The following is a 20892-nucleotide window of genomic DNA, read 5'->3' as shown; positions in this document are numbered from 1 at the left end:
TCATGAACTAATTTTACAAATTGACTGAAAAATCTCTCCGTTTTTCGACAGATTGACTAAATATTATTAAGACGGTCAAATCATCACAGTAGATTAATTATGCCTGGATTAGAAGACAAACAATATACAAATGTACTTTCAAATCCTAACATTTTCAGTCACTGGGTGATGAGTAACAGTGTTTAGAATTCGTTATCAAAATAATAAAGAAGGACATATTTTTCAGACAATTTGTAAAATAACTGAATATTTGGGCGTTTAATAAATTACTTAAGTGAAAATTTTGCACATTTTGACAGTGAAACTATAAACACGATGAAATAAGCAATGCTCGGGTGAAATATATCATTTGTGTTGCAAGTCAAAATAGTGTAAAGGAAAATCGCACAATTACCAAGCAAGGGACTTCGTCACCAATACTGATGCTACCCACAAAGATACCTACATTTCCAAAACTGTATTTCATTTTCTTGATCAATGTGACAATACGCCCTAAAGTGACAATGCGCTTACGAATTGCGCAGCACAGGTCGCGAACTAGTCTAGAATTCTGCTATATCATCCGGGTACTCACGGAAAAAACAAACAATAACAAAGGCAACAATCAGTCCTGGGTAATTACTCTCAAAATTCTCGGGGAATTGCTCTCTGGGGCCGGATGTTGCCTTTGATTTTTATCCCAGGAGAATACATCAATCAACCTGTCGTCGTTTCATACGTCATATATAATAACTGATATAACCCGCGTTCTTATAAATACCATCACTATCGTCTCACCAAAATAAAACATGTAATTCTATGACATCTTGATATATAATATATAACAATCGGGTGTAAAGTTTAGAGTCACGTGATCACAACGGTCACATGCAAAATCACATGACACACAGGCTTGCATAACGAGAGAATAGGCTGTATTCAACACTTTCTGACTTTGGAACGAGAAAATGAAGTCGTTTATAGTGCTAGCGGTGATTTGCCTTGTCGTTGCAACTGAGGGCGCTCTGTTCGGCCCCATTCATGCTTCGTGCAAAGTTAACTGGTGAGTCCGTCTTTCCGAACCCGGATTTCCAAGACGGAGTTTTGTGAATTCATGTATCATTCTTGTTTACGCCATAACAGTACGTATATTTTGTTGCCAGAGGTAATGGCAGTAATACGGTTATGGTACCGAGTAATATACAACAAATTTCAGTGACGGTTTCAGGAGTCTTTCTTTGGTGTTGATTACGAAAGCCAATCAAGGAGAACATGTGATCGGAAATGGGACACGTTTAAAGGGAAGTAACTCTTTACTGTACATATTGAACGAAGCACCTGTAAATGACAACAGCAGAACATTTCATATTTGGCATTAGTTTTATCCTATCATTTTAGAACTCATATTATATCAATATTAAAACTTGAAAATCTAACATAACATCTTAAAATTTCGATGAATCTTCTAATAAGTTTCAGAGAAGTACATTCTCATATATGTGACCAACCATGAGATAATTTAAGTGACCTTATGGGTGAAAAAATCACATTTTGACTTTCAATTATATTTTAAAACTACAGTATCTTTGGAACACAAAAATCCAAACCACAAGCTTCAGTTCGTATTCATTACAGAGATACATATCAAATATTATGATTCATTTTCCGACTTATAACTGTTTATGTGATAATTGCAGTTTTTAGATGTAATGTCGGATGAATTGAGGGTAGACATGTATGCTGAAAGGTTTTAAAATAATGTTTACCTTATGAACTAACGAGAGAGAAATAAGTTACTTTTGCAGAGCTCCAGATAAGCTGCGTATCTGCGTAAAATACGCATCAGAAATGCAGAAATAGGCAGTAAAATATAATCCAAGCATATCAAATACGCAACGAACATTACAGATACGCTACAAAAATAAAACTTGTGCGTATCATCACAATATTGTGAAGTAACCCTGCGTATTGGATTAGCAAATCAGCAACTTATTTTGAAATTATAAACGGGTATTCCGTCAACCTTACCAAACTCCACGATGACAGTTACATCATGATCATTTGCCATCACACTTTCGTGTGGAAGTATCGTGGTATTTTTGAGTCCTATAAAGCTCTCGATCCCACACAACACCAGTTTGCAGGGACTAGATGAATCGTGTTTTTAAATATTTAACTTAAATTCCCACATATGTAAAAACTAGTGGGTAACAGAAATTTGAATACCCAGATAGAATTACTGATACCCAATGATTTTAAAACACCAAAAGCTTATCTGGAGCTCTGCTTTTGTGCAGGCCACACACATGGCGATTTTCACTGAAGTAAGTTGACTCAAACGTCTTATGACGTCACAGCACAACTGTATCATAGCACCCATAAGGTCCCTTTTCTCCTGGCGGGTCACATTTATATGTCATAGAAGAGGGACTGAGTATGTTTTACGCTGCTTTTAGCAGTATTCCAGCAATATATCAGGGCTGAGGACATCAGAAATGGCCTTCACACATTGTATCCATATGGGGAATTAAACCCAGGCCTTTGTCGAGATAATTGTCCCCAAAAATTCTTGAAGAAAATATAATTATGCTTCACGTTATTGAAAAAAAAAAGAAATTGTCTGCCACAAAAATGACATTGTGTAAGGTGTTTTTCTTATAAATAATTCAGGCTCACAGTTATTCATTAAGCAATATCTGGTTTTGTAGCTGTAGCTGAAAAAATATCTCATCTCGATTAAAAAAAGACAGAATATCAATTGGTCTGTTCCTTATGAACTTATCTGACGTCAATATTTTTGTGCCTCTTTTTCAAACATGCGGTTTGTGTAGCGATGCAACACTCTGAAATTGTTCTATGGGTCCTGAAACTAGGGCTGGGACGAGTCCAAATTTACTACCCGGGTACCCAGACCCCTAATACCTGACCCTACCCAGGTACCCACTGTAGGTCTCAAGTGATAGGTAAAACATGTCCGATTCGAAATAGTTTGACCGTACTCCTGTCCAAATAAATTTAGATACACATATAAACCAATCTGGTTATGCATACACTGAAGTTGACTGATGTTTTATCATTATGCAAACATATAAAGTCAGAAGGAATGTGTGCAAAGTCAGAAAGAAAGATAACATTTATCATTTATCGTGTATAGAGTTCTGGATAATCTTTTCCATTAAACAATATTATTACGTGACTAACCACGGGTGCGGGTAGTCCTGTGGGTACCCGGGTTCTACTCAGTACCCACCCGACCCGGAACCTGTGAAGATCCGGGGTAGAATAGGTCTTCAGCAACCCACGCTTGCCATAAAAGGTGACTGCTTGTCGTAAAAGGCGACTAACAGGGTCGGGTGGTCAGGCTCGCTGACTTGTTTGAAGCATGTCATCGATCCCAATTGTGTGGATCGATGCTCATGATATTAATCACTGGATTGTCTGGTCCAGACTCGATTATTTACAGACCGCCGTCATATAGCTGGAATATTGCTGAGTGCAGCGTTAAACAACAAACCAACTAACCAACCACCCGACCCGGGTACCCGAGTTACCTGTCCCAGCCCTGCGTGACACCATTGCTCTTGTATTGTTTGACCACTATTTATGTCTGCGTAACTCTTTCAGGACGTTTTCACTGCCGTGCATGAATGTGAGCAGCGCCATTGTGAAACAGATAGGAACATGGGAGGGTGATGCGGGATGTGCTAATGGAGGAGAGAAATGTCGCTACAAGGTAAAAGCAGAACATCATGTTTAGGCTAAACTATCATTTATTTCTTCAGTTTTTCAGGTCTCCACATCATTGATAGAAACTGGCACTTGTCTTATAGACGTTGGGGGCGGTCGGGTAGCCTAGTGGTTAAAGCGTTCTCTCATCATGCCGAAGACCCGGGTTCGATTCCCGACATGGGTACAATGTGTGAAGCCCATTTGTGGTGTCCCCCGCCATGATATTGCTGGAATATTGCTAAAAGCGGCGTAAAACCATACTCACTCACTCACTCACTTATAGTCCTTGCTAGGGCTGGGGCAGGTAACTCGGGTACCTGGGTCGGGTGGGTACTGAGAAGGACCCGAGTTCCCCCAGAACTACCCGGACCCGTTGTTAGTCATGTGATATATTGTTTAATGACTATATGGTTACACTACAAGTCACTAATGTTCACATTTCTTTCGGGGGGGGGGGGGGAGGGGGGGTAGTATTTTATGCAAACATGCAGCTTAACTGGAGTTCTGGTGGTGGTAATAAATGCAGAGGAATGAGGTTCTGGTGGTTAAAATTAGTGGCATGACCATTGCATGACTTCATATCCTCATTCTGGGGCTAATTATGCGTTTGTCAATTCTCTGGGGAAAGGGTGGCCCACTTGTCTGCTGCAGAAACCTTTGATAGTGCGTTTGAATCCCTGATGTTTCTTTGGGTTGTCAGCTAGTGGGTTTCATGTGGTTCATATCTTAATATCTGCATCACTTCTGGCTTTCCTCCCATACTCAGCTTGCATGCTGGGATATTGGCTATTCGATGTAATAAACGCCTTGGCCACTAAAACCGACAAAGGTGGGGGGCTGTTACTAAAACCACAAACAACAAGTTTTAGTTTATTTTCAGTGATCAACTGGTTTTGGACCATCATAGTTCTGTTTTCTGTAAAAATAAATCAGTAACATACACAAGAAAATATGGACTTATGTACAGTTCAGTCTTTGTAGGGGTGCTTACAAAGATTACTTACAGATTGGTATAGAAGTTGGTCAGGGTAGGCTGGGGTTGTACGTATTGGAGCGATTACGGTTGCCATCTTCCTGAGGCAAGTGAGTTAACTGACTATAAAAGTCCAGTTTCCACCCTTGCCATACTAGGCTGATATTATGGAGTTACAATTTGGCTGGACTAACGAGTCTATGCATAGTCCAATCAAAATCGCGCAACGAAATCGAAATCCGGTTCGTAAACTGTCATGCAGATTTCGGTCGATCGCAGGATTTGCAAAGCATGTGCACCGCCAACTCGTTGTCAACAGATATTTTCAAAATCTTTTCGTGTTTTTAATCAAGGTGCTCACGTGATATGATGCATTTGGCGATGTAAGAACCGTTTTATCACAATATAGATCTTGATTATCGAGCAGATCGTTCTGACTTGGCGCCGCCATTTTGTTTGAAGCAAATGCAGGTGATATGAGAGGTGGAATCTGATTGGTCCATAGGAGAGGCTCAGAAGGGATATAACTAGTAATAGCCACTGGTGGCGCTACAATCGAGCAAAGGAATTCCAGGCTAGTTGGGCAAGGGTGGAAACTGGACTTTTAAAGTCAGTTAACTCTCTTTCCTCGCAAAGATGACGGTTGCTGGAATATTGCTGACTGGCATAAAGACCTATTCACTGATTCATCATCTGTCAGTCTATTGCATAACACCTAATCCCTGACAAGTTTGAATAATATCTTCCTTTCTAGTCTCAGTCCTAATTAAATTGAAATGTCGCAATGTCAGCAAGGACACTCACATAAATCATTCTATGAATAATGGCCACCAGATCATGGTGATTAGTCCCACATTAGGAACATGGCATCATTTTTGCAATAAAATGTTGTTGTTTTTTAAGAATATTTGATAAAATCCTGTCTCTGCTCACCATGCTTACGGTTCAGAAAATGCATGTTTTTTAAGAAAATCCCAGCCTCTGTTGTATTCATGCTTGTCAACTTTCAGTTGGTGTCCAGTACGACCACACAGGTGAAGGCCACCCACGAAACCCCTAAGAAACACTACGTTGATGACTTGACCTTCACCTTTTCACAGGCCACCAACGTCTGCAATGTCAATGTAAGTACTGATTTGAAGGTTGCTTAAAGGGGATTTACAGTAAACTACATCATTTATGAGGCATATTAAAACAGGTATTTTGAAGAAAAAATTCTAAAGGCAATATTTGTGAAAAAAAAAGTTAAACGTTTTCATCATGTGACATGACGTCATAGTGGAGACTTGACTTGCAGACGATCACTGTTTCTTTATAGTGTTTGGTAGATTAGCTAGCGTTAGTTATGGCATCGCCTGACATTGCTGTCGATGAAAACATTGAGTTTTCACTCTATGTCCTTACACATATTCGCCCATATCGATATGAGCCAGTGGTTAATCAAAGTAGTCTTGACAGCAGCGAGGAAAGCGAGGAAGATCTACCAATTGAAGAAAATCAGTCTGATGTAAATAAAGAAAGACTTGGTAACACATTTTCATGGTTAACGCTATCCTGAAATTTCTAAACAAAATGGATGTTTGTCAATACAAAATAATTTGTAAGACAGTTCTTCTTGTCTAAAATGTGCCAGGTGTAGATTGACACCTAGCATTGTCGACACATTGTTAATAGTGTTGTCTTTATGGCAAACAATTAGCATAGGGCTATTTAAGCTAAATATGTTTTCTATACAAATGAATGTTATGTGTTAAAATTGTATTGTCTAGTGATGGTTGGTTCACTAAATACTGCCGTGTAAACAGTTATTATAATATGTACAAACACTACATCGTCTACCGTTGTGACTGCTACCACAAGATCTGGAAGTCGTGTGGTGCCTCCAAATAGACTTACAATTGTTGTACAAGGGTAGCCAGTCATGGATTAAATGTAACAATGAATGCTAAATTTATTTTCGTAACAAAGGTTGTTGAGTTTGTGTGGATCTCTCTCATAGACAGATGCCTCAAAATGCAAGAAACAAAAAATGTCATGTCCAGTCAATTTTATTTCCCTCCTCGCTGACATCACTTTACCTAAACTATCCCCTCACTAAATCGGCCTTTTCGGTTGGAAATTTCAAGAAATGGCACTCAAAAAAATTCTTTTGTTTGATGAACTAGTACACCCCTACGCCCACAAAATACCCAATTTTGCGACTTCAATATGCCGAGAATAACAGAAATTCACTTCATTGTCATGTAGATTAATGCACTGTATACAAAACAAAATGGCAGACGTCTATCCACTGTGACATCACAGCTACAACTAGGCCTCTAGATGGGATTTCAGTATGCATACGTGTCGGTTGTGGGATCAGGGTAGTTGTTTGTTGCTTTTTAGATAACAATGAAATCACATGATTCTTTTTTTGGTGTAAATATGTATTTTGTAAGACTATTGAACATGTTTTAATAAGTCTTTTTGCAATAGATCTCCTTTAAGATGACCTTGGTAATTTTAGGATTCACCTTCCTCAAGTTAATATTTTCTGGACTCTGTTGTGGAATGTAGCTGTGATTATTTTATACCCTCATCTTAATTTCCAATGATTACAGTGTGTCAAGATGACATCGTTTGATTATCTCATGCCTAAATACACAGAACAACTTAATTTGATTTTTGTGGCCATTTTGTCGAACATTACAAAGTTTTGAATATGTGTTTTAAAGTGTTTCAGTATACAATAAATACAAATGATAAGCATTGTATACCTATACCAGAATTATATATATCACCTGTCCATTTATTCCCAGGGAGACAGCACGTCAGAGACCTGGTATGCTGTCCTTGACTTCGGCACAAACTACTGCAATCTCCACAACCTCATTGTCGGTACGCTGTAACATAGCATCCTACCGTATTCGCTGTAATAAGTACCTAAGCGTTCAGATAATTGACAAAGGGGATGATTATTAAAACAATACACAAGTTATTGTTGTTTTCATAGATTGAGCAGTTGTGGACAAATTAGTTTGAATATTGATGAAACAAAAAAGGTTTTGATGATAGTGAATAGACAATTATATACCCCTTACGCCACTATTTTATGTTAAACAAAAAAGATATGTAATATACACACAAAAAAATGGACTGTCATGTAGAGTTTCAGTCTTTGTAGGGGGTGCTTACAAAGATTACTTACAGGTTGGTCTAGAATTGTGTCAGGAAGCGCTTATTAGAGCAGGGCTCTTAATATGGCGAATACGGTATTTCACTTTTGAAGGAAACGATTCCTGCTTAGATATTCCAGTGAAAACAGTTTGCAATGCCTGTTAACAATGTCTCCCAGTATCCCTTGTTTGTTGTTAATCATTGTCTTCAGCAGCCCATGCTTGTTGTAAGAGGCCACTAACGGGATTAGGTGGTCAGCCTCACTTACTTTGTTGATGTATGTTGTTGTATCCCAATTGTGTAGAATTATGGTCATGATGTCAGTCACTGGATTGTCTGGTCCAAACTCAGTTATTTACAGACTGCTGTCATATAGCTAGAATTATTGCTGAGTGCGGCGTTAAACAACATACAAACATATAAGTACATAGCAACTAATGAGACTTAGGGTCACCCAAACTTGCAGGCCGCAAAGATAAGGACTGAATCTTGTAACTCAATCACTCATTCATAGGAGTTAATAATAAGATATAAAACACATGGCAGTTACCAACCACATCTCCAAGGTGTAGAAGTCTGTTACCCTGCCAGGAGCTCGGCAAAAGGGGATAAAACAAGGACTGGTTGGCTTTGGGTCAGTATTAGGGTTGGGACAGGTAACTCGGGTACCCGGTGGGTTGGGTGGTTCCTGAGTAGGACCCAGATACCCACAGGACTAATCCGACCCATGGTTAGTCATGTGATATATTGTTTAATGGCAAGCATTATCTAGAACTTCCACGGTTACACTATAAGTGACTAATGTTTGCATTTCTTTCTGACTCTGCACGCATTCCTTCTGACTTTATATGTTTGAATAAAGATTTAACTTCAGTCAACTTCAGTATGCAGACCAACAGTGGGTACCCAGGTAGGGTCGGGTAATAGCGGGATGGGTACTCAGGTAGTAAATTTGGACTCGTCCCAGCCCTAGTCAGTATACTGTGTCTGATGGGGTATCCCTGTTATAATAGCTCTATAAAGTCCAGACTTGTACAAGCAGCCACTCACACACGTGCATGCTTGTCGCTATGTGAGTACAGTAAACTTGAATGTGACATTAACTTTTTCACCTCACCCCAATGCGGGTACCTGATTTAACCATCATCATCTCATACAACTTTACCTATTATCATTTGGTCTAATGGTAGAGCATCCGCCCGGAGAGCGGAAGGTCCGGGGTTCAATTCCCAGCCGCATCATACCAAAAGATGTTAAAAAATGGTACTTGTTGTTACCCTGTCTGGTGCTCGGCATTAAGGGGCTAAAACAAGGACTGGTCGGCTCAGTGTCAGTATACTGTGTCTGAGTGGGGTATTCATGTTAAACTGCGGCATGGTATCTCAGTGTGCTAGCACTATAAATCGGCATCAGTCTGGACTAGTACAAGCAGACACACACACACATACACGTGCATGCACGTCGCTATATAAGTGCAATAATCTTTGACGCGACGTTAAACCCCATTTCACCTCACCACCTATTATCATTGTTCTAACTTTTTGTTTTTTTTCTTGAAGGGGCTGGACTTGACAAATCTCAAGGCTACAAGGAGACGGCCAGTGACAGCACCTGTACACAGTTTTCCTCAGCAAACTGTAAAAAATATTAAACAAACGTATACCATGTTGGATGTGTAAGACATGTTGGCCCATGCCTTCTGCTTGTTGTTATCTAAAATGGGGATATATGCAGGGTTTACCCGACGCAGAAAACCTGTGTATTTGACATAATCTAAAGAGAAAATACGTAATATTATCTCCATTGCGTCAGTCAGTTTTGCACAATTAATTAAAATGGACATATCCCTTGACAATAAAATATGACCGATGTCAGCTTCACCTAATGTTGGTAAACCTAATATCTAAAAATGGAACAGCCCTACTGGCAAGCTCTCGATTGCAGCCAATGAGAATGAAGTTTCAATAGTTGCCTAGTGGGGTGGTTGTATTTCCTGTCAGTCACTGTCACCTTTATCAGTCTATATCAATCCGTTATCTGCGAATATAATAACAAACATTGGACATTACAAATTTCATGTAATTAGATTGACATCTGTAAAGAGAGTAGATAAGTACTTAAAACATAATTTTAACAGCTTGATTAGAGAAACAAGATAATACCGTATTCGACATAATAAGAGCCAAGGCGCTCTGAAAATTAGAAATAGGGGGCTCTTATTTAAATATTATTTTGGTGAAAAAAAAAAGAGTTGCAAGATCGTACATTTCGTGGTTTATGCTGACAGGCCGAAATTGTTTATATATGACAGATATTTTTCCAGAATTTAATTGCCAATAAATAAGGATGCCTATAACTAACGTATTATACACGAATAAATAAGTCTTGTGTACACTGATCAATCGGAAGGGGTTTGTTCACTATCCAATATATCAGCAAATATCGCCGTATTACAAATTGAATTCATTACGGAATCTAACATCAATTAGTATTTTGTTAAAATGACCCCCTTCGAAAAACATATGACTCCCTATAGTTCAGCTAAGGAGTCATAATGGCCCCCAGTTTTAAGAGCCTAGGGCAAACCCTGGATATATGATACCTCATTCTCACACCAATGTTGCTGCCATGTGTTTCTCTGCAATTTGTACTTATTTCAAGCACAGGTATTTATACCTGTACACAACTAAAAATGTATTTTTTGGTTACCACTATATGCTTCGGCCTTGTATGATACAGGGGTTGTGAAAACTTATGTGTCTATTTGTGTGCAGCTGTGGATTTCTGTGTGTGAGAATATGAGAAAACTTGATAAAGATTTATGACAAGGGCAGTGATCTCTTGTTAGCATTGTATGCAATTCTTTTGACATGATTGTTAGTTGTTTAGTTTCTCCACATAGAAGGTGACATGTTCTGGCAATACTGTTACTACCATCACTCAAAGTCCAAAAAATTATTGAATTTCCGTGCTTGCTTTATTTACATCTCCACAACATGTCTCCACTGGTATTCTTACTAACATTTTGCTGTTAGACATCTCCAATACATTTTACTGTTATTGCAAGCTCTTTTTGAGTAATGTCCCTTTGTTGTACCAGGATCTGCATGTCAGAATCTTAGATTTGCCTTCAAATTCATGGTCTGTGTTTTACAAAAGTGGTAAACATCTATGAATGGAATCACCTTCTCTCATCCCACATTGTGGCGACGCCCAGGGATATAACTGGAATATCATCCAAAGGGGCTTACTATGTAAAAGTTGCTTTTGGTTGGTCAAATTTACCATGATGACTCACCATGTTAACATTTGACAAATAACAAGCCTTGTGAGGAATCCATTCAAAATCTCAACAAATAATTATTGTAAATACACAATCTGAAATTTTTGTTTCTTCTAGACTTCAAATACATGAAGAGTATTTACAGCAGAGCTTTTTGATAGATTATTTTGTATATGTTGGTCAGATCTAGTACAGATGTGTGTATGAATATCTTTGGATGTACTTTTGATACTTTAAATTAAATGTTTTGAAGAATTTGTATCTTGTCATTGATTTCAGTGGTCGTGCATTTAAAGGTTCTTCAGTTCAATAATCGTTGATATTTTAACTTTGGTAGGTGAAAATGAGAACGAAACTAGAAAAGTGTTTGCTAATACTTGCAAGAAGCAAGGTAGCCCAAGGACTCATTACATACCTTTCCAGTGTCATACCATTATCCTTGCTGTGGTTAAATGCATGCCTACAGCAACCTCATACAAGATTACGGAAGCTTGATCTTCAGTAAATCCTTCTCCAGAGGTGTTAAACAAAATCTTTTCAGGTTATGAGCTTGAGTATTGACACATCATTGTATTAAAGAATTGTACATATGATATCATTGAGATGTCCAAGCACAGATGGGAGCGGTCGGGTAGCCTAGTGGTTAAAGCGTTTGCTCGTCTCGCTGAAGAACCGGGTTCGATTCCAGACATTGGTACAATATGTGAAGCCCATTTCTGGTGTCCCCTGCCGTGATATTGCTGGAGTATTTCTAAAAGCAAAGTAACTGACCAAGCACTAATGGTTTCAACTACAAAGTGCATCAAGAGCAGTCAAACAAAGGAAAACAAATCTGTCACACCACCAACGTACTGACCCTGAGCTGACCATTCCTTGCTTCATCTCCAAGCACCAGGCAGGGAATGAACAAGTACCATCTTTGACATCTTTAGGTATCACATGGCCAGGGGAATTGATCCACCGACCTTCTGTTTTCCGGGCAGACACATGTAGTCGGTAAATTCAACTGTTCATGCTAGTACGACATAAGACAGACAGGTGTTTTGAAGTAGATGAATACTTTATTCCCTTTGTACAATATGTACATTGTGTCAATCAATTGATGTATATATATATATATATATATAAACTGTGAAAAAACATACAACAAATTGAACAGCTCTCAAAACATAGACATTCTTACCAACCAGTCCATATACATGCAAGTATAAATGTACAGCCATATGGTATCTACACTTCATAAACCATGCTAATTCATCTGCAATGTCAAACAAACCAGATTATGCTACACAATCGAATCACTAGGCCGTGCCTAGAAAATATATTCATAATGCATCCTTGATTATCTAGCGTATCATATCACCATTTTATTGTGATGTGTACCCTGGACCTAATCTCAACCTTAACTTCGTTTTGTGACAGTTTGAAAGACATGACACTAAAAATAGACGTCCAGTCAAATGAAACTGTTCTTACGGCTTCTTGTTTCGCTCATGAATCACCAGAACTTGTTTCAACTTTTTTGTGACTTTGCAAATATAACCGGACCGCCCCCTGGACCTACGTCTATATACATCAAATGCTCGCTTGGATGAAGCTGCTATTTTGAAGGTAGATGTGTTAAGAATCAACATTGGTTGATTTCAAGCTCATGAGCGAGATTAATTCTGTGCTAAGTTGCTGAGAAGAGAGATGGACCTGGTTATGTCACTTCCAACATGAAGCTATGGTGGCAAAAGGGTCGAGGGTATTAATCTAATAAAATGGGGATAAAACACCCTGGATAATCGAGGATGATAACAAGGAAGCAGTTCAAAAGTTCCATGTAGGATAAAAAAATAATTCCAATTACCTACCCCTACAAAACTACACTGAAAACATGTTAAGATCCTCAAAGATGGGATGTATAACCAGCTACTCCTAAGCATTAGCTAGTGCACCTACTTCACAATGATCTAATCTGGTGGTGCAGCAGAACTTTCCAGTTCAAATGTCTGTCAAGATGACTGGGGAGTGAGTGAGTGAGTTCGGTTTAACGCCGCTTTTAACAATATTCCAGTTATATCGTGGCATGTCAGCTTTATGTGGAAGGAAAGCCCGAAGAGATGCAGGTCTCAGACTTTTACCACTTAGGGGAAACCCACGAGCCCGGGTATGGTGCTGTCAAACCTAGAAACATAATCAGGGCGAACCGGGATCGAACCGACAATCATAGGTTTCTGGCGTGCTCAAGGGACACAACTCTGCACAGCGAATTGTGGCGCCTTGGACGACTGGGCCACCCGTGCCCCAGTTGACCGAGGAGATGGAAGTAAAAATATGAAACGCATGAGCAGTTGAGTGTAGTATTCTCTTCAGTCTAGAAAGCTCAGCTTAATAAAGATGCTTATCCGAGATGGAACTTTTGAACAGCACACTAACCTCCAAATTTAAGACCATCTAAGTTGAAAAAATGAACAACATTTGCAACAACATGTCCACCTATAAAACTATTAAAGGAAGAAATGGACATAGCACCTTCAACTTCTGACAGACGACCATCTTTGTCTAACAGTTTTGCAATAATAAATGTTTTTAAAAATTCTATCCTGGTTTACTGGGTTCATATTCAGTCCTTGAAAAAGCAGCGGCCCCAAAGTCTCATTGTAGTGAAATTCTTTACGTCAAGTTAAAACCTAGCTAATAACATTCTATTTATAATATTAAACTGAACTGTAAATAATGCCAAATGTCATGTTTAGGATAATCGATTCAAAACAGTTAAACTATAATCATGACTTGGACTGGATTTGATCAATTTGCATTCATATTTCTGCTTTCAATTAAACAATGAATAAAATGTAATTTAATCACTTCTAAAACCATTTTAACGAACTAACAATTTCCTTCAAATCTCATTCATTATGGTAACTCTAATGAAGTCTAATCCACAAAATCTCAAATCATCTCTTAAGAAAAAAGAAATTCCAGTGTTACAAAAGCATGCTTTAAGCTGCAGTCAGTAAGGCCTTGACTACGTCCCATGCGCCAGATGCAAGTACAAGACGCAGCAGATGACATACTTGACACAAATATTTCAAGACTATTCTGAAGAAAACATTTCAATCTGGACTTGCAGTCCTTAAATTACTTAAATAAGCTCCTTTTAGAAGAAACAGAGCAGTCTATGCTATGACTGCCATATCAGTATATGGCCTGTGTCACAAGTCAATGGTAAAGTTCAGGAATTATGACAGTCTTAGCGAAAACAAGGGGGATAACTCAGTCAAAGCAAGTTGAGGACCACTAACAAACTCATACATGGAAAGCACAGCCAATGGAAACAAATGTGCAAAAAATATATTTACATGGAGAGAACTTTAAGGTATGTACAACATCCATACAACGATGAAAAAGTTTAAATACCAAAACCACAAATCATCTTTGGGAATACCGTATTCGACGTAATAAGCACCCAGGGCGCTCTCAAAATTAGAAATTGGGGGCTCTTATTAGAATATTATTTTGGTGGAAAAAAAACCAGAGTTGAAAGATCGTAAATTTCGTGGTTTATGCTGACAGCCTGAAATGTTTATATATGACAGATATAATTTTCCAGAATTTACTTGCCAATAATTAAGGGTGCATATAACACACAACTGCATTTTTTTCACGAATAAATAAGTCTTGTGTACATTGATCAATGGGAAGGGGTGCAATGGGGATTGTTCACAAGTGGGTGCTTATAAGAGCGGGGCGCTTATTACGTCGAATAAGGTAATTGAAATAAATGTACAGGAAGATAAATAGCTATGCACAACTGTTTCGGGGCGATTCTATTCAGGCTTGGACAAATGCCATAAATGCATATTCTGAACACATTATTACTGCTTCAAATTAACATATTTGCTTTCATCTAAAATGAAATCACAATTAACCAAATATTCCAATCATTCACAGCTGAAAGAAATCAGAATTAGTAAACCCTCTTGACTCAAAGTCCTAGTGATTGTCGAAATATACTGAGACAAGAGCAATCTTATTATAATCAGTTCTTTTACTCTGATACGATTCCTCTGAGTGAAGATATCAAAACACTTCCAAAGGAGGCTGTGTCAGGTGGACTTTCTAATCAGCCAAGAGTGAGTGAGTTGGGTTTAATGCCGCTTTTCACAGTATTCCAGTTATATCACGGCATGTCAGCTTAATGTGGAAGGAAAGCCCGAAGTGGGGTCTCAGACATTTACCACTTTGATGAAACCCATGAGCACGGGTATGGTGCTGACAAATCTAGAAACATCATTGAGGTGAACTGACTCTCGAACCCACAATCATAGATTTCTGGTGTGCCCAAGGGATGTAACTCTGCACAGCGGATTTCTGCGCCTTAGACAGCTTGGCCACTTGTACCCCGACCTCCTATGGCAGTGTCCTCAGAGTGAGTGAGTGAGTGAGTGAGTTTGGTTTTACGCCGCTTTTAGCAATATTCCAGCAATATCACGGCGGGGGACACCAGAAATGTAGTGTCCTCAGATCTTGATGCAGAGAGGCATGGTATTGGAGAGGTATCTGATCTGATTGTTTGAGACTGAGACTAGTGGAGAGTCGATATTAGGCCAGATTATTGACCAAGTTTCTGTCCACATCAATTTCTTGTCATAAAATAATAATTTTGATAATCATATTTCCTGTTTCAGCCACCAATACTAAAATATATCTTTAACTTAACATGTCATAAATAATGTGAAACTTTTATCATCAAGGGTTAACCAATATGTACTAAAGAAACATAATTGCAAACCAACTAAAATCTATGCAAATGGTCACATATGAGGGACTGATTTAGTGGGGATAAACCAAAAAGATGTGCTGGTATTAATTTTGCGATTTACTTATGAATCTTAGCAAATCGTGCAAGCATGTTATGGTGGTTATGAGAGTGTCATAAAAATCAAAATGTTTTCTGTATCAACTCCAGCAAGAGCCTAATGTCACTTTTAGCAATATTCCAGCAATATCACAACAGGGGACACCAGAAACGGGTTTCACATACTGTACCCATCTGGAGAATCAAACCCGGGACTTAGGGGTGCCGACAAACCAAGAAACATAACTGATGAACCGGGATTTGAACCCACAATCACTGGTTCCTGGCAGTAACCCTTGTTTTCTGGTTACAGGCCTAAGGGAGGCAACTTTGCACAGCGAATTGCAGCACCTTAAACGACTGGGACACTCTTGCCCCCAATCCCACCATGCACTTCAGCTGATAAAAGGTCCAATACTCTCAAAGCCACCAGCCAGGCTTAAGAAATAAAAGATTCCTTAGGTCAAGGTCATTTCATTTCCGACATAATCCCTCGTTCTGGCAGCACATTTTCTCATACATGATAGGGTAAACCTTGACAATCACACAAACTAGACAACGGTTCTCTACTATGTACAGTAATGATCACAGACAGGGAATGGATGGGTGTCATGATTTCTCTGCGTGTTGATGCACTGCGATACTTGTGCCACAATATCACAAGCGGTACAACCTTTCTGTATAACCTAAATAAACTATTTGTATGAATCAATGTATGTCAAAGTAGCAATCAGTTTGGCCTAAGAGTGCGTGAGTGAGTGTGTGAGTGAGTTGGGTTTAACGCCGCTTTTAACAGTATTCAAGTTATATCACGGCATGTCAGCTTAATGTGGGAGGAAAGCCCGAAGTGATGCAGGTCTCAGACGTTTACTAGTTCGGTGAAACCCATGAGCACGGGTATGGTGCTGACAAACCTAGAAACATAATTGGGCGAACCGGGATTCAAACCCACAATCATAGATTTCTGGCGTGTCCAAGGGACGCAACTCTGCACAGCAAATCTTGGCGCCTGAGACGATTGGGCCACCTGTGCCCCCTTGGCCTAAGAACAAACCAAACTTTGTTTCAAGCCAGGTAATCAACTAAAAAGGTCAGAATAGCCCTCAATGTTGAATCGGCTATCAGGCATAATCTCACACTTTTACACAAAACACAACGCCATATCCAGAACAACAGAACTCCCTTTAACAAATAACATATAAGCCTGGCAGTGAATTTCCAAATAAAATAACATGAGTTATACTTTTATGCTTTTAAGAAGTTTCGGCATTACATCATGAGTTTTGTCATGGCTTTCATGTAGGCAACAGTTGGATTATTGATGAAAGTATTGGTGTATCTTACTTATATTTAAGTATAAGTAAACACTTATTTTATTTTCAAATGGTTACATGTTTACGAAGGTGCCAAAAGTAGAGTATCCAAATACTTCTTCCTGCACTTAGCGCCGGTGGTAAAACGGTAATGTCAAAAGATTGACTATCAGAAGGTTCAAAGTTTGTACCTCAGTCAGTAAAGTTTTTCACATTCTCTAACTTTGGAGCCCTAACTTTTGATTTTAATTCAAGAAAGGAAATGTAAGAAATCATTTACTCAACAGTTACACTTATGAGTGAAAGAAAGGTGTTTCCACCAATGCAGCTACATTTAAACAAAAACACCATGGCAACAAGACGTGGGATACAACATACAATGGGGTACAACGTAACTTGCAAAGCCATCATATTGAACCCCCACTTTCTACAATTTAGACCCCCTACTTTCTTAAATTCTTCCTAGATATTAGATGTGGATCATATCGGTAAGTAACGTCGTATCAGTATACATGTACAGATCTTGATGACATTGTATCATGACACACTTTAAAATGTCATATTTGCATCAATACAATCAAATTTTCAGTTCACACAGCAGACGTCACATATAAAGAGATTGTTTAGAAAAGATCTTGTTGATTACCGTGATGTCTGATTATAATATCAACTATGACAAGGTGATAGTTACACAATGCAAACTGTTACAAATTATGCTTCACAAAGTTATGTGTATGTAAAAACTCAAGGAATTCCAAAGGAATAATTTAACAGTTCATATCGTTTGGTTTGGTTTGTTGTTTAATGCCGCACGGTAATATTCCAGCTATATGACGGTGGTCTGTAAATAATCGAGTCTGGACCAGAAAATCCAGTGATTAATATCATGAGCATCGATCCGCAATTGGGATCGATGACATGCATCAACCAAGTCAGCGAGCCTGACCACCCGATCCCGTTAGTCGCCTCTTACGACAAGCATAGTCGCCTTTTACAGCAAAGCAAGCATGGGTTGCTGAAGACCTATTATACCTTGGATAGTTTTTATCTAAAAATCCTTTTTTAACCTGATATGAGCAGACACAGGTTTTTTTACATCCAAGACACAACAATTATTTGGTACCTTTTTAAATAATTTTGCTCCAACAAATGAATTTTTTGGGTGAAAGAAGCAAACAGAACCCCATCCCAACAATAACTAACACAGTCAGTAACAGGGGCTATCAGAAACCATGACAATAGGGATGGCAATTTCAGCAAATGCTGTGACATTTCGTAAAGATACACTTGATGGATAAGCATCCATGACACTTGTATCTGTCGTAAGAAACAAGTGGGAGGAAAATTATAAGATGGTAATATACAAGTTGTTGGTGATGAAACTCTTACAGCTCACTTTGTTAAGGACCAAACAAGTCATCTTGTGTGGTCTTTAGCAAATGTTGAGATGTATACATTCTTTTCATTGAAAGACAATCATAAACATCTTAAAAAACAGAGACAAAACATAAATACACCCGAAAATGATATCAGTATATACAAAGATTACAACTCTTTTTTCACAATTTCTCAAAAATATTATACTTTTTCCCTTTTTTGTAAGAAAATGATCAAACAATCTTAATCCATTTTCTAGTTTATACACTATAACATGCAATATTATAACATGAATACGAACTAAACTAGATTGAAAAGAACAAATTGGTAAGTTAAACATTTTGAATTGTCATATATCGATTGTTTTAAATAACATAATGGGACTTTTCTACTCCATAATACTCTCTCAATAACTGAAGAAACATGTACAAACTATCTCATACAGAATACAAAGTAATCCACCTAATGGTCCCTCTTGGATTTGTTCACTAAAACCTGAACAGAAAAATACATATCATATCCATCTTGAGGAATATCAAACCAATTCCAGCATGAAGGTTTAGTTGGACATTTTGATTTTGTATTTTCTCAAATCTGAATTCTTCTGTTATGACAAAATTTCTTTTTTCTCTGTTAGTCAACATTCCATCTTATCCATCCCTGATACATATTGCATTATCCGTCTGTGCATGTGAAAAATCGGTATTATACTTATCAACAAAAGTTAAGCACTTTCAAATTGGCGACTACGCTACGAAACATATTTTGACAAATTCTCGATTAAAAATTTGAAACCTGAACAAACGAACATTCTGGAATCGCTAATAGATGGTCCAGATTGTATGGATTCAGTCGTTAAACCCGTAACTATCGTTCGGAATACCCCGTGTTAAAGTTTTCGACGGATGCATGATTAGAAATCACATTCCGACTGTCACTTTCATGATCTCGTAAGCGACGCTCTGATTGGTCGGCTGAAAGGTCGCTCTGACGTGAACCCTACTGGGATGTTCTCAGATCTTTGTTTAGCGATAGCGAGAACTAAGATTTGATTTTAATGCGATTGGACCAAGGTGAGCAGGTTCACTAGTTAACACCTGTACCAGTTCCTCCAAAGTCTGCACAGCTGGTTCGCTGTCATTAATCTTGCATATTATCTCGCACAATACTTCAGGGCTATGCTTGACTTTTGTTTTTGGGTATAGAATATCGGGGGTTGAGTTAAGTAGGTAAATAATTGAACTAGTTAATTGCATCATAACTGTGTGATAATGTAACAATTTTGTAAAAGTAATAACGTATGTAATATAAACAATAAATACACTGTAACAGAGAATGTGTATTACTGAAATTGAAGTAGTTGTATAGATATAAGAGAACCAACTGGGACATTTAGTGAGATTTTGTCTAAAACTAAGCATCTTAATAGTCATACAACACTATTAGATTACTGTTAAGTGATTTCTAAATTATCACCACTATTACTAAAGTCTAATAACTATCACAACCTTGATTGATCTTTAGTGATCTGTCTAGGCATCAGGGCAGCACTGGCTTATTTGTATCATATTAATGGAGGGGGGGGGGGGGGGGGGAAGATGATTCTGGTACAAGAAAAATCAAATAGAAAACAGTGAATTCTACCTGTCAGTATTGCTTAATGCAGGAAATGAACTAAGTATTCTCCAATGGAAGTTTTTGAGAGTATTTATATACTACTCAAAAGAAGTTAAGGATCACCCGCTTCTTTTATATTACAATAGTTAATCCATCATTCTATGTCAGATTATAGTAATATGAAAGAATCGGATGATCCTTAACTTCTTTTGAGTAGTATATTTACAACAATCATGATTCAGTATAAGAAAAAAGTAAATTAAAAAAACCCTTCAACATACTTAACAATAAAGCGAAGTAAGATATATGAAAGCAATGAATCTTCAAAATTCCTGATACAAAACCACATCCATTTGTGACCTAGTTCAGTCTTGACCTTGAGCCCAGGCTTTTTTCATTTCAAGGTTTCAAGATAAAAAAAAATAATATGAAAATTCTGAATGTGTGTTGCCATACATGGGCAGTGTTAGTAGAGGTTAACATGCCTGGCTCCATTCCTCGAAACGATCTTAGCGCTAAGATGATTGTGACTCACAGTTTAACATAGGCTTATGTTAATCACAGAGCTAAGATTGCCTTGTGGAATGGGACCCTAGTCTTGCAGTTTGCACAATTGTTT

The 20892-nt window shown here is 38.2% G+C and overlaps 1 protein-coding gene across 1 annotated transcript; it reads left to right on the top strand.

Annotated features, from left to right (window-relative positions):
- Window positions 1-857: 857 nt before the first annotated feature.
- On the top strand, window positions 858-11375 carry LOC124130835. Its single transcript, XM_046493843.2, has 5 exons — window positions 858-1042; window positions 3604-3712; window positions 5692-5805; window positions 7480-7558; window positions 9397-11375. The coding sequence occupies exons 1-5, from the start codon at window positions 948-950 to the stop codon at window positions 9486-9488; spliced, it is 489 nt and encodes a 162-aa protein (XP_046349799.2). The 5' UTR covers window positions 858-947; the 3' UTR covers window positions 9489-11375.
- The last annotated feature ends 9517 nt before the right edge of the window (window positions 11376-20892 follow it).

Source organism: Haliotis rufescens, unplaced genomic scaffold, assembly GCF_023055435.1.
Source record: "Haliotis rufescens isolate VD_foot unplaced genomic scaffold, xgHalRufe1.0.p SCAF_10, whole genome shotgun sequence".
Lineage (NCBI taxonomy): Eukaryota > Metazoa > Mollusca > Gastropoda > Lepetellida > Haliotidae > Haliotis > Haliotis rufescens.
This window is presented reverse-complemented; position numbering and strand designations above follow the sequence as displayed.

Coding starts and splice junctions, on each gene's coding strand:
- LOC124130835 (XM_046493843.2), top strand. CDS start 948: ATGAAGTCGTTTATAGTGCTAGCGGTGATTTGCCTTGTCGTTGCAACT. Junction 3,713..5,691: donor GAGAGAAATGTCGCTACAAG/GTAAAAGCAGAA, acceptor GTCAACTTTCAG/TTGGTGTCCAGTACGACCAC. Junction 5,806..7,479: donor CCAACGTCTGCAATGTCAAT/GTAAGTACTGAT, acceptor ATTTATTCCCAG/GGAGACAGCACGTCAGAGAC.